Below are 12424 nucleotides of genomic sequence, written 5' to 3'. Positions count from 1 at the left end.
TGATGCCCACTGATTTGGCCTATGCCTAGAAAGAAATGCAAACCATTTGAATGGATTGTCTTTCACAGTTAAGTTTACTGCTCCTGAACTGTGCCCTAATGTCCTGTTCCATCATTCCAGTTTAAGACTGGTGCAACTTTTGGGGCATATTCTGGGTCAGCAGAGATGATCCACTGAAGTCAGTGGCCCTTGAGCTCATTGACATGATTGTGCAGACAGCCATTGTGAATATTCAAGCTGTGGTGGGTAGTTAGCATGGCTTAGCATGATACACTAACTTGGGCAGCATGGCTTGTTCCTACGGGTAACAAACCACCTGGAAATATTCTTCAGGTTGTGGCATCTGGATAACTTAGCCACCATGCCAGGGTTTGCATATATCAATCTTCATACAGTGTCAGAATCTGGGCTGTTCTGGGGCTTCATCTAGTGGCCATCAGTAGGAGTTTGGAGCCAAGTGCCACCAGTACAGAGTTAGGCTTGTTGTTTGTTCTGGCTGGGGTTTCACTCCCTTTGAAGGGAAGTTCATAGTTGGAAGGAAGAGATGTGTGAGGAATGTTTTTTTTTCTTTTTTTGGAGATGGAGGAGCTGTGTTCTTCAACTTCCTGTTGAGCATGCCGAGCATTCATGCAGTGCTCACCAGGAATCCAGTCCTGCCAGAGCAATGTGCAAACAGTCCCCCTGTTCCATGCACATGATTTTTCATCTTTGTGTTGCACATGGAACATGGAAGAAGGCTGCTGTTTCTTTAGTCTGAGTTCTGTGAGTGTTTGCAGACTTCCTTTTGGCTTCTTTCTAAGACAGGGCTGAGGACTACAAACTGAAGAGGGATGGATTCCATTCCTTTGTTGCAAGACTATGTGGAAGTACTGTTTGATCAATTACTGTTGCTGGAATCCCAGGTGATTGCAGCAACTTGGAGTAGTTTTCACCATCTTCATTTGGTTTGCCAGCTGCAGCCTGTCCAGGACAGGGAGAGCATGGCTACAATGCTGCAGACCTCAAGTCTGCATTATTGCAATGTACTATACGTGGGACTACCATTAAGGTTGAAGCTTGAAACTTAACATTAAGAAAACTAAGATCTGGTCCTTATCACTTCCTGGCAAGTAGATGGGAAAGAAATGGAGGTAGTGACATTTTATTTTCCTGGGCTCCAGGATCACTGCAGACAGGGACTGCAGCCAAGAAATTAAAAGACACTTGCTCCTTGGGAGGAAAGCTATGACAAATCTTGACAGCATACTAAAAAGCAGAGACATCACTCTGCTGACAAAAGTGCGTATAGTCAAGGCTATGGTTTTCCCAGTTGCAATGTATGGCTGTGAAAGTTGGACCATAAGGAAGGCAGAGCGCCGAAGAATTGAGATGTTTGAATTGTGGTGCTGGAGAAGACTCCCATGAGTCCCTTGGACTGCAAGGTGATCAAACCAGTCTTAGAGGAGAACAACCCTGACTGCTCTTTAGAAGGCCAGATACTGAAGATGAAACTCAAATACTTTGGCCACCTAATGAGAAGGAAGGACTCACTGGAGAAGACCCAAATGCTGGGAACAATAGATGGCAAAAGAAAAAGGGGATGGCAGAGAATGAGGTGGATAGATGGAGTCACTGAAGCAGTTGGTGTGAGCTTAAGTGGATTCTGGGAGATGGTGGAGGACAGGAAGGCCTGGAGGAATGTAGTCCATGGGGTCGCGATAGGTCAGACATGACTTCGTGGCTAGCAACAACAACCATTAAGATTAGTCCAGAAGCTGGAACTCACTCAAAATGCAGCAACTTGGCTGTTGTTGGTAGCTGTCCTTTCCCAACCCTTCTTATTTTTTTTTTCTTTTATCTGTGTTAGGTTTTTACAGTTTACCATTCAAGAATCTGCCCAGATATTGAGTGGTATTCAAGTACTGAAAATATCAATGAATGAATGAATGAATGAATGAATACATTAGTAATTAAAGTTGGTCTGAATGTAATTTTTTATTAGAGTATTACCTGCTATCAATTAAGGATCAGCTTTTTAAGCAATAGGCATAAAACAATAAATCATTGGCTTAGTTTATGCTCATCATGTGTGTTCTCCTCATTTTGAACAGGAGCCCTGTACCGGTCAAAGGCATTGAAGAGTCCAAGATAATCAACAAGGAGACAAACTGCTTTTCTGGGAAGAAACCTGGGGAGAAAACAATATAATAGTCTTGGTTAACTATGTAAAATGTTAATATTATTCTTCAAAAATGTCTCCTCATTCTCCATTCTTAGGCTGGAAATGTAGGGAAACTATTTCCATGGATTAAACATGGGCTGGAGAAATACAGGTGATTTTCTTAGGCATAGTACATACATTTTAAGAAGAGAAGGTAGCACAGCCAGTTGCTTTTCTATTTTAAACTTTCAGCTTTTCTTACTGTAAACAGTTTGCTTTTCCTTGCCTGTGATTGCAACAATCCTCTTCTGTTTCCTAGTCACAAACATATGCTAAATTTTATCTAGGAATGCATCGTATCAACCATAAATGACACGATCTTTGTGAGCCGCCCTGAGGCTTTGTTGCGATGGGGGTGGCATAGAAATGTTTTAAATAAATAAATAATAAATAATAAATAGAGATAAAGCTTTTTACTGACATGCACAGTATACATTGTGCCTATTTTAATTTTCTGTCTTTCAGGCAAGACTGCTTGATTTTGAAATTATCAGCTAGGAAAAATAACTCCTGTCTTTACTTTATTTACTGGTCTTGGAACCACACAGGCACTTCACAAGCCCAAGCATTTTTGAAATGGCCAAAGGGCATTTTAATATTTGGGAAAAGTTTTAATTTAACTATTAATATTCAGGCACAGAGTGGAAGAAAAGCAATTCTCACAATTTTAGAGGAATGAATCGCTGCGATGCTGGCATGAAGGCATAAAATTTCTCTTTCAGAATAGCATCCACAATCCACTTGCCTGTATATGCTACATCCATATGAGGAAATAGAAGTGGTCTCCTAAAGAGAGAGAGAAAGTTGATTACTCAAACAATGAATTATTTCCCTTGAAGAGTTCTAGCAAAGGACCTCTTGTCTCATGCACCCACATGAATTTTGGCTTGCTTTCAATGTCACATGGCAAACCTGTTTTAAAACTAAGAAGTTTCAAACCAGAGTCCAATATTAAAAATGAAGTTAATTCCCACCAGATAAGTCCAAGCATTTTGCTTATTTCATTGTAAATGTCTGTGAATGCTATTCAAAATCCTACTTGATTGTTAAACCAGTAGTTAGTTGTGTATCCACAAAGCCAGGACAAACAATGGTGGTTTTGATGCCTTTCTTCCCTGAAGCCCATAATTCAAATGAAACAGTCTCCAAAAAGCCAAATGCTGCAGCTTTACGTGCAGTGTAGTCTGAAAGGCAGAGAGAAGAAGATCAAAACATGTCAAAATGTACTGTTATTTATGAATTGTATTCAGAGAAAAATACTAAAAACAGATAACTTATCATTTTATAGCTGTCTTGAAAGCCCCAGTGAGCAAATATGCACTTATGGTAGGATTCATTGAATGCTGAAGCAGCAGAATTTCATTATTTCAATTCAAACAATGCATTATATCCTTATAGAAATCGCCACCATAATGTGTGCTGATGATGGCTGGCTTACGCAACATTTTTAAAAAAAGGCCCAGAGAAGTAATAGAATGGAAATCTTAATGTACAGAAACAGTATGCTTCTGAATACCAGATGCTGAGAAGAATAAACAAAGCAATGGTGATATCTTCATGTCTTGCTTGTTAGATTCTTGGGTTCTACATCATATGACAAACACAAATTTATTCTGTTGTTCAGTTCAGCTTCAATTTTGTCAAAACCAACCCAAATAATGAGGAATAACATTCAGAACATTCTTTCCCAGAAATTTCAGATGCAGGAATGAGATATCTGAATGCTCTGCTGTGTCAAAAGCTTGTTGCTTGTTTTCTGCTTTTACAGGGAAGCACATTTTAACAAAGAACATCTCTAAAAGCGCTACAGTTTAGGAAGTATTGTATCACATACTATTCCATTAGTACTAATTGAGAGGTTGGATTCAAGAGCAAGTAGTCCCAGGGAGGTATGTGAGATTAAAACCTAATGCACAACTAAACAGGATTCTCCTCCCATCCCCATTTTTCTTGTGTTTGATCTCCCCTTCCTAGCTAATTCCACAAATAAAGAAGTTTGGGTAGCTCTGCTTTGGTTGTCAATATTTGCATGGAAAAAAGACAGATACATAGCTTACTGACCAGAGAGTTTAACAGCACCAACCAATGCTGCCCCACTTGAAATCGAAACCAAATGTCCATCGTTGCAGGCAATCATAGCTGGCAGAAAGGCTTTACAGGTCTGTGACACAGGTGGGAAATCATAATTAAGGTGGCATACTTTATGTATTTTCCATATTCGCTTCACTGGTGCAATGAATGGCAAGGTTTTGCAATTACAGTCCAAATTCTGTCATAGCGGTGTAAAACCATAACATCAGTCTATGTTTTAGATTTCCCCACTGAATGGCTAACATCCAAGAAGCTGAGGTGTGTCTGACACTATTGATTTCAACATGCTCAGAGAGTGATCCTATGGCCCCTAGACAGTGCATAATTTGAATTCCTAGATTCAAGGTCAAAGACAGTGCTTAATCCCCTGCTGTCACATGGAGATGCCAATGACTGAAGGTTTTTTAAAGATTTCGAACAAGCATCCCTAAACATTCAGGGATTCCTCTCCTCCCTCACAGTCAGCGTGGAAAGAACTGTGCCAGCTGCCTCTCTGGAGTTGGGAAGACAAGCTTGGAGAAGGAGTAAAGGGGGCATATGGTAGAAGGGAGGGGAGGAGGCTGGGGCTGCCAGGATATGAGATACCCTGATGGTGCTCTAGGTTCTTTCCCTCTGCCTTGGAACTTCCTCAGTTTGATGGCCGCAAATGGCTGCCTAGCTGAAATAGAGAATAAGAACAACAGCAAAGGAAGTTTTATAATTAGCACTATCGTCCTACTTAAAACCCAGAGTTCCCAGGTTTGTATTTTATAACAATTTATAGTTTAATAAATTGAAAACATGCACATTTTTTTAAAAAGGAGTCACTGTATTTTCATAGTTAACCACAATAAGAAAATGATTACCCAAAAATGTGCCTCTGTGTTCACTGCAATAGTTTTTTCCATATCAGCATCCTGAAGATCAAGGAAATCCTTCCCATTAAGGATGCCTGCATTGTTGATTAGAATATTTACATTTCCAACTTCTTTTTTAACCTGCAATGAAAAGGAAAGGTTGAGATACGTGCACTATGGGTACCATGACATAATCACACAACTTGTAAAGCCTTAATTGTAGAATCATAGACTAAAGTTGGAAGGGGACAAGAAGTCCATTGGATCCAGCACCTTGCTCAGTGCAGGGGGACTCCAAGTTAAAGCATCTTTGACAGATCACTGTCCAACTGCCTCTTGAAGGCCTCTGGTATGGGTAAGCCCACAACCTCCCTAGAAAATTTGGTCCATTGTTGTATTGCTCTAACAGTCAGGTATTTCTTTCTCATGTTCAGCCAGAATGTGACTTCCTGTAACTTGAGCCTGTTATACTGTGTCCTAAACCCTGGGATGATTGAAAAGTGATCCTGGCCTTCCTCTGTGTGACAACCTTTAAAGTTATTATGATAGAAATAACTTTAAATTTATCTTTACCTTAAAACTTTACCTTTATGATAGTACTTGTAGAGTGCTACCTTGTTTCATTCTTGTCTTCTTCTTGACTGGGTGGTCAGTAATAGGCACCAACCACCATGTTCCTTTTATTCCCCAGTCTTTTTAAATTAAAGCAGATCGAGCTCCTAAGCTCATCCTTCTGTGTGTGTGTGTGTGTGTGTGTGTGTCTTTAATATATAGTGTGAATCCACCTTCCTTTCTGTTTCTTCTGTTTTTCTTGAACAAGTCATATCTTTCAAATGCAGAATTCCAGTCATAGGAGTCATCCTACCAAGGCGAACAGAAGAACTGACACTGAGATTTCTCCTTGACTGTGATGGAAAGATGCAGAGAAGCTAGGTATCAGGTATTTGCCCTTCTGCATTAAGAGTTCAAGTTTATGCTGTTTTGTCCCATATTCTGGGATTTTGCATATAGCTACTGAAGACCACATACTTTATATTCTTTCTTCCTACATTTTTTTTTTGCCTAGGTCAACTTGTAGTTAAGCAAGTAAACAAACATTGCACAGATCTAGCAGGCCACCACCATTGGGGAGACTTTTCAATCCATAGACTCTTGCCTTTTTAATTCTACCTTTCTGAACCTGCTGTAACAGCCCGTGCTTTTTCCTGTCTTCCCTGAAGGTTAACAACAGAGTCCTTTTTGCTTCTGGTTTTATCTCCTCTTCCACTACAACTCTGCTGCCAAATTCCTGTTAGCTCCCGTTTGCTCACTTTCCAGAAGCTTGCTTGTTTGTATATAATAGTTCCCAAACCAGCTGGGCAACTTCCTTTCCTCTTTTCTGCTGGGAGTCAGGAACCAGAATAAACTTCCCCACTCACACTGTATTAGGCATGTTTCAAACACAGATGACATTTTGTGTTTCATTCCTAAACTTTGCCAGGAAGAGTTCTGTGGCTTGTAAGGATAAGCAGAGATTCCAAGGGATCATTGAGAAGCTGTGTCTCCATGTTCACTCTCCAATCACATTTAATAAGGTCACATATCTGATGTTTTCTCAGCCATTCTTGCTTGAGGCAGGAGCAACTGTGTCATTCACAATATGCCAGAATCCAGCTTATTGGGATGTGCAAATGCAGGTTATACCTATCCATATATTCTCACTCAATGTCTGTTCAATATCCCCCTTGAAAATTCTTCATCTTTTGTTGTAAAAAAAGGAATAGGAAAAAGGAAAAGAACAGGAGGGCTGTGAAAATTATGAAGAAAAACCTCAATATGAACCTGTCAACAATGCAGAAAACAGCCTATGGAGCCATTTCATGATTGTGGGAACTAGAAAAAGCGATTCTACAATCAAACAAATGTCTGCTTGCCACTAAGTTGTATCTGTGAACAGAAGAACTGACACTGAGACTTCTCCTTGACTGTGATGGAAAGATGCAGAGAAGCTAGGCAGATGGATGCTTTTGTGAAGCAGCACTAAGCAAAGGACTACCTGTTATTATGAGCCAAATACAGTGTTCCCAAATACACATTTGCCTCATCGCACTAAGACAGGGAGAGGAGTAAACTTTGTTTCAAGCATTTATTCTATACTACTTGTATCCTCTTGCATACAAGGCCAGAAGTAAGGATGGTGAGGCAAAGTCATTAGAATGTCCCTCTCTGCAGTTCTTTCCTGAAATGTCTGTCACCCTCTGGTTCATTTTGCCTTGAGATACTGCAGTTTGGGAACACGCATCTGTTATGAGGTTGCACCTTTCAGACATTATATGGAAGTATTTCAACTGGAAATGAATGAGAACAACATCCATGTAACCATATTCTAATAAGGCTGTTATGTAGTTTGTTATCACTAACCAGTAAAACACACCCTTGTATCTTTGTGCAATCAACTCCCTGAACTAATGAAGCAGTAATAGGAAACAATTAAATTCAAACCAATTTCTATATCTGTTCCAGAACTGTGAAATTTTGTGTCTCTGAAGATCTGAAAGGCCTACATCATGTATTCAGTGGGTATATTACGTGAAAGTAGGTCTCCATGATTTCAGATGAAAGTACTTCTAAGTAAATAGGACATTGGGTTGGAAGCAAAGTTGCAGCTGTGTGTTAACCATCCCAACAACACTCCCTCAGCAGGTTCAGGCATGATGAGAAGCCACGGAACTCACTGCTGCAATCTCAGTATTCGGGGTGACTTCTGCTGCCTGCCACAACCCTTCATGGCTTAGCTCTGACAAGCTGTACTGATTGAATGAACCAGGCCTATGCCTAGAACCTGAAATGGATTAAACAGAAACATTCTGTTTTACCTAGCTTGTTAATTGGTTGCATGTGTGTTTCTTCATTTTTTTGATTCCAAGCAATAGGTAGTCAGGTCATTCCCACAATTCAGTTTGAAAAGTTCATTCCTGCTTTAAACAATTATAGTGAGAAAGGACATTTTTGAATCACAAACAAAAATGGATAGATTTTTTCTTTACCTGCTCTGCTACTCTGTAAATTTCTTCCCTGTCACTGACATCACACTTGTAGGTATAAACAGCTAGAGCTCCATTCGATTCAACAAGCTCACTTGTCTCTTTGTTGTCATCTTCGTTGATGTCCCAGAGAACAAGAATGGCACCAAGCCGGGCAAAACTTAAAGCAATTTCTCTTCCAATTCCTTTAGCTGATCCTGTAACAAGCACTATTTGCCCAGTAACATTTTTTTTAATACAAAAAAACTTCAAAACAAAGGCCTCAAAGAGGTAGTAGATTAATAGGATTATAAATTCAATGGTGTCCAGTAGGCTTCTTATAAATACCATGATTTTTGTAGAAGTTAATCTTCCTTATCTTTAAAAAACACTTAATTTCCTGCTACTGGTCACATAAACTAGAACTGATTTTTTTCCCAGAAAAGTTTGGCAGTTTTAAAAAAAATGTTCTGTTTCTGTCTTTACTTCATAAAGGAATTGGTCCCAATTTATCTCACAGAGTAATTCTTAAGGAAATATATACACACACACTGCAAATTAACTGGGTGTATCTAACTCCCACTCTCATCCTCCTTCCATTTGTACAGAGAAAATTAAAACAATATGTTGGTGTAAGACTATAATTACACATAATTTCACTGCTAACATACATGACTAACATGGATGCCTGTAATAGAGACTCAGCAAATCAAGCCTTTAATGACATTTTCATCCTGTCTTACCCTCAATCCTAATTTTGGGCCTTCAGTGTGTTTTTTTGCCTGATAATTTGTTTATATCTGTTAGGTAGGTAGAACATTCAGTGCTTGGTTAATCTCTTTTCTGAGAATGAAGATTTAAAGCCTTTTCAGAAAGGCAGGAACATCCACCTGTTGGCAGGATGGCATCTCATTACCCAAACACATGTAACCCAGGAAAAGTATTGCTTTTGCACTGCAAGATTCATGCAATTTTCCCTCTTTGCTGGCTGCCAGATTCCAATAGTTGTAGTCAACTATACCTGGAGGGCACCAGGTTACAGATTGCTATACTAGGTATGCTGACTGGCAAGCACCTTCAGAAACTATGAAGGGTCACTTATCCAGTTAAACTTTAACAGCTGACTGGCTTAAAGAAAGGTAAGGCTTTTAATGGCTACTAGTAATGATGGGTCTACAGTCCATCACTGGACTAATGGAGCTAGCTGGAGAACATGAACAGGAAGGGGCTATTGTGCTCATGTCATAGGCATTAGGTTGGCTACTGTGGGATGCTTTTGATCTGGTCCTGGAGTGATTTTCTTGGAAAGGGAAACTGCCTTCTATAATGAGATACTTATTGCAACTCCACTGCTGCTGAATTGGCAACAATGCTGTTTTATTTAGTGGAAAAGTGTGAAACCTGACACCTCATTCAACATGGCAAGTACACTCTTCCAAAAAATATTAGACTATTTTCCAGTGGTCAAAGATCTCAAAAAGCAGAGCAAAGGATTCTCCTTTGTGCTGCCCACTTTCCAATCAGAAGGGTATGGTGAATCCTCACATGTCTGAGCTCTGCAGGACCTCATCCCAGAAATCCCAGGATTCCTCATACTTTTCAAGGAACAAGAGAAACAGCAGAAGTAGAACCTGATACATCTGAGTTCTTGCTCACATCACTAGTGACCAATACGAAGATGGCACCATAAGAAAATGGAAAAAGAAGAAAAAGAAAAGTCAAATCAGATGATCTAAGGGTGGAAGGGCTTCTGAGGTACTGTCCTATCCCCTGACAACATCTGGCCTACTGGCTTCATGGAGCTGGGGAAACATTCAAGGCTGAGGAATCCAAGTACATTCATTCATTAATTCCCTAATAGGTAATGTCTTTTGGGCAGTTCACAACAACTCATAAAATTAAAATCACAAATACACATAATAAAGAACCACATAATGCTTCAATAGACAAAAGTTTAAACAATGTAAACATCTAAAACAATGTCAGTTAAAATACTAGGCACATTAAAAAGACAGCTGACATAAATGCTGTCTTGTAAATACCATTAAATTCCTGGGGATAGAAGTCTCCCTCAACCTTCTGCTGAAAAGAAGACAGCATTGGCCCCAGGTGGTTCTCAATGGGGAGATACTTCCAATTAATGCAGGCTGGGGGCAACCACAGAAAGACCCTCTCCCTTGTTGTCACCCTCCAAGCCTCCCTCAAAGGTGGCATTTGGAGGAAAGTGTCAGGTATTGCTTGTAGTATCTGGGTAGATTCAGGTGGGAAGGCTTTCCATCAGGTATTGTTGTCCCAAGTTAGGTTAAAATAACAACTTGAAATGGCTCAGAAGCATGTAGGCAGCCAATGTTCAGCCAGAACTGGTGCTCTATGTTCAGGCCTTTAGTCTCAGTTATTAAATTGGCTGCTGCATTTTGCACAAGTGGAACCTTCTGAACTGAAAAGCAATCTCGTGTACAGTACATTGCAATAATCTAACTCAGCGGTTACCAATGCATAGATGCATTGTATAATGCATAGATTACTGAAACCAAGGTATTTCTGTCCAGGCAGAGGTGTACCTGCCCACTAGTGGTACTCTGTTCCACTAAGACGACTTGAGTTGCAAGCAACAGGGATGGCTTCAGGAGAACCCACGAGCTACAGACCTGCTCCTGCAAGAAAGAGACAACCCATTCAGAGCAGGTTGTGCACCCCCAGCCATCTGATCAGAAAAACCACCCACTAAGAGCACCTGTCTTTTCTGAATTGATCTTCAGTATGGTCCTAATATTCAGTTTATCAGCCATCATCCACTCTATTGTCCATCCAGAAATGGCAGTGTGTGGCATCAGCATATTGATAACGTTTTCATTATCTCTCACATAGCAGACGTTCAAGAGACATTGCATAGCATGAGACACTTACAACAACAAGAACACCCAGACCCATCCTGTAGATCTATGGTGCAATTGTGGTAGAACTGTGTCATAATCCTGCTACACAGGTCCCACTTCCCTGAGTGTTCCAACATTCTAGGAAACAGCATTACCAAGTCTACTTTCCTTTGAATAATAACACACTGCAGACCTACAATATAAACCTATGCACGTCTACGCTAAGCCTCGCTGCATTCACTGAGAATTATTCCTAAAGTAGCTTAAATCAAAGAATTCTGTCTTATGTGGCTTGTAAATTAGTTGCATGCCTCTTTCTTTACTCTTTCCTGTTCTGGTGCAATGGATGTTCATAGTAATTTTTGTAATTGATTTCTTAAAAATATTCTTGGTAAGAAAAAAATGGAAATATTGGGTAGACAGATAATGGAACACAACATCTGGATCCCTGTAAAATCCTCTGTTTGAGGCAGGATAAAAGCTGCGCCTAAAAGAGAATGGCAAAATTTAAAGCAGCAATTCCTCTGATTCAGTGTGCTATTCCTGATGTATGCTCTGTTTCCCTAGTAACATTTTTGCAAACACAACAGAACATAAAAAATATGGACTCAGAGTAGTAATAGATCAGTATAACAATGACTTGGTCTCTGTGGTAGATCTGAAATTATGGAATGAGTTCCCCACTGAGGCCTGCATGATACTAAGTTTACTGTCTTTTTAATGCCAGGTTAAGATGTCCTCTTTGCCAAGTTATTTACCAGTTCCAAATATCATATGGGAGTGAAGGATATTGCCAGCTGTTACTTTATAAGCCTAGCAGTATGGACAATCATTTCAGAGTAAGCCACCTTGGTGGTCCCAAATTTCAACTATGTACCTAGCAACCTAAATTTGGCTTTCACGTGGACTGCATGTGCATCACAAATGCAGCTGTCTATGTGCCTAATGATAACATCTCCCACTACCACACCCCACTGACTCCAGAAGCATATCCAAACTAACTCTGGTTAGTACTGCTGAAAAGGAGCCAATGATAAACCACTTTGCATCTTCTTATATTGAAAACTCTATGATGAAAGAATACAAAATGAAACAAGAGATAGGATCAGAAGATGAGAGGTACAGGCTGGAGGGCACTCAACAAGCTACTGGAGAACATCAAAGGGACAAGTACAAATAGTGCTGTTGCTAATAATGGAAGTAGATTAAAACTGAAAGGATTCTAGTGGGTGACATGGACAGAGGTGAAAGAAAAGCCTGATGCTGTGCAACACATGCAATTGGAACATGGAATGTCAGATGCTGCTGCTGGTGGTGGTGATGATGATGATTTCCTTTTTATACTGCTCAATCGCCAAAGCTCTCTGGGTGACTGGAAAGAGTACAGCAAGAAATGGGATGGCTAAATATTGCAGTATT

At 40.0% G+C, this 12424-nt stretch overlaps 1 protein-coding gene across 1 annotated transcript; it reads right to left on the bottom strand.

Annotated features, from left to right (window-relative positions):
- Window positions 1-2040: 2040 nt before the first annotated feature.
- Window positions 2041-8480, bottom strand: LOC123020521 (epidermal retinol dehydrogenase 2-like). Its single transcript, XM_044424349.1, has 6 exons — window positions 8154-8480; window positions 5137-5268; window positions 4262-4361; window positions 3240-3384; window positions 2864-2986; window positions 2041-2167 (listed from the first exon to the last, which is right to left on the bottom strand). Exons 1-6 carry the CDS (start codon window positions 8478-8480, stop codon window positions 2041-2043), a joined length of 954 nt encoding a protein of 317 aa, XP_044280284.1.
- Between the last annotated feature and the right edge of the window lie 3944 nt (window positions 8481-12424).

This window comes from Varanus komodoensis, unplaced genomic scaffold (assembly GCF_004798865.1).
Source record: "Varanus komodoensis strain SLA01 unplaced genomic scaffold, ASM479886v1 scaffold14_1, whole genome shotgun sequence".
NCBI classification, from domain to species: Eukaryota; Metazoa; Chordata; class Lepidosauria; order Squamata; family Varanidae; genus Varanus; species Varanus komodoensis.
The sequence above is the reverse complement of the archived record's forward strand: the minus strand, read 5'-3'. Positions and strand labels throughout refer to the sequence as shown.

Excerpts from the sequence above, each read along its gene's own strand:
- LOC123020521 (XM_044424349.1), bottom strand. The coding sequence starts at position 8,480 with ATGGTATTTATAAGAAGCCTACTGGACACCATTGAATTTATAATCCTA. Across the intron at positions 5,269-8,153 it reads TTTACAGAGTAGCAGAGCAG|GTTAAAAAAGAAGTTGGAAA; the intron begins GTAAAGAAAAAA and ends TTTTCATTGCAG. Across the intron at positions 3,385-4,261 it reads TGGTGCTGTTAAACTCTCTG|ACTACACTGCACGTAAAGCT; the intron begins GTCAGTAAGCTA and ends TCTGCCTTTCAG.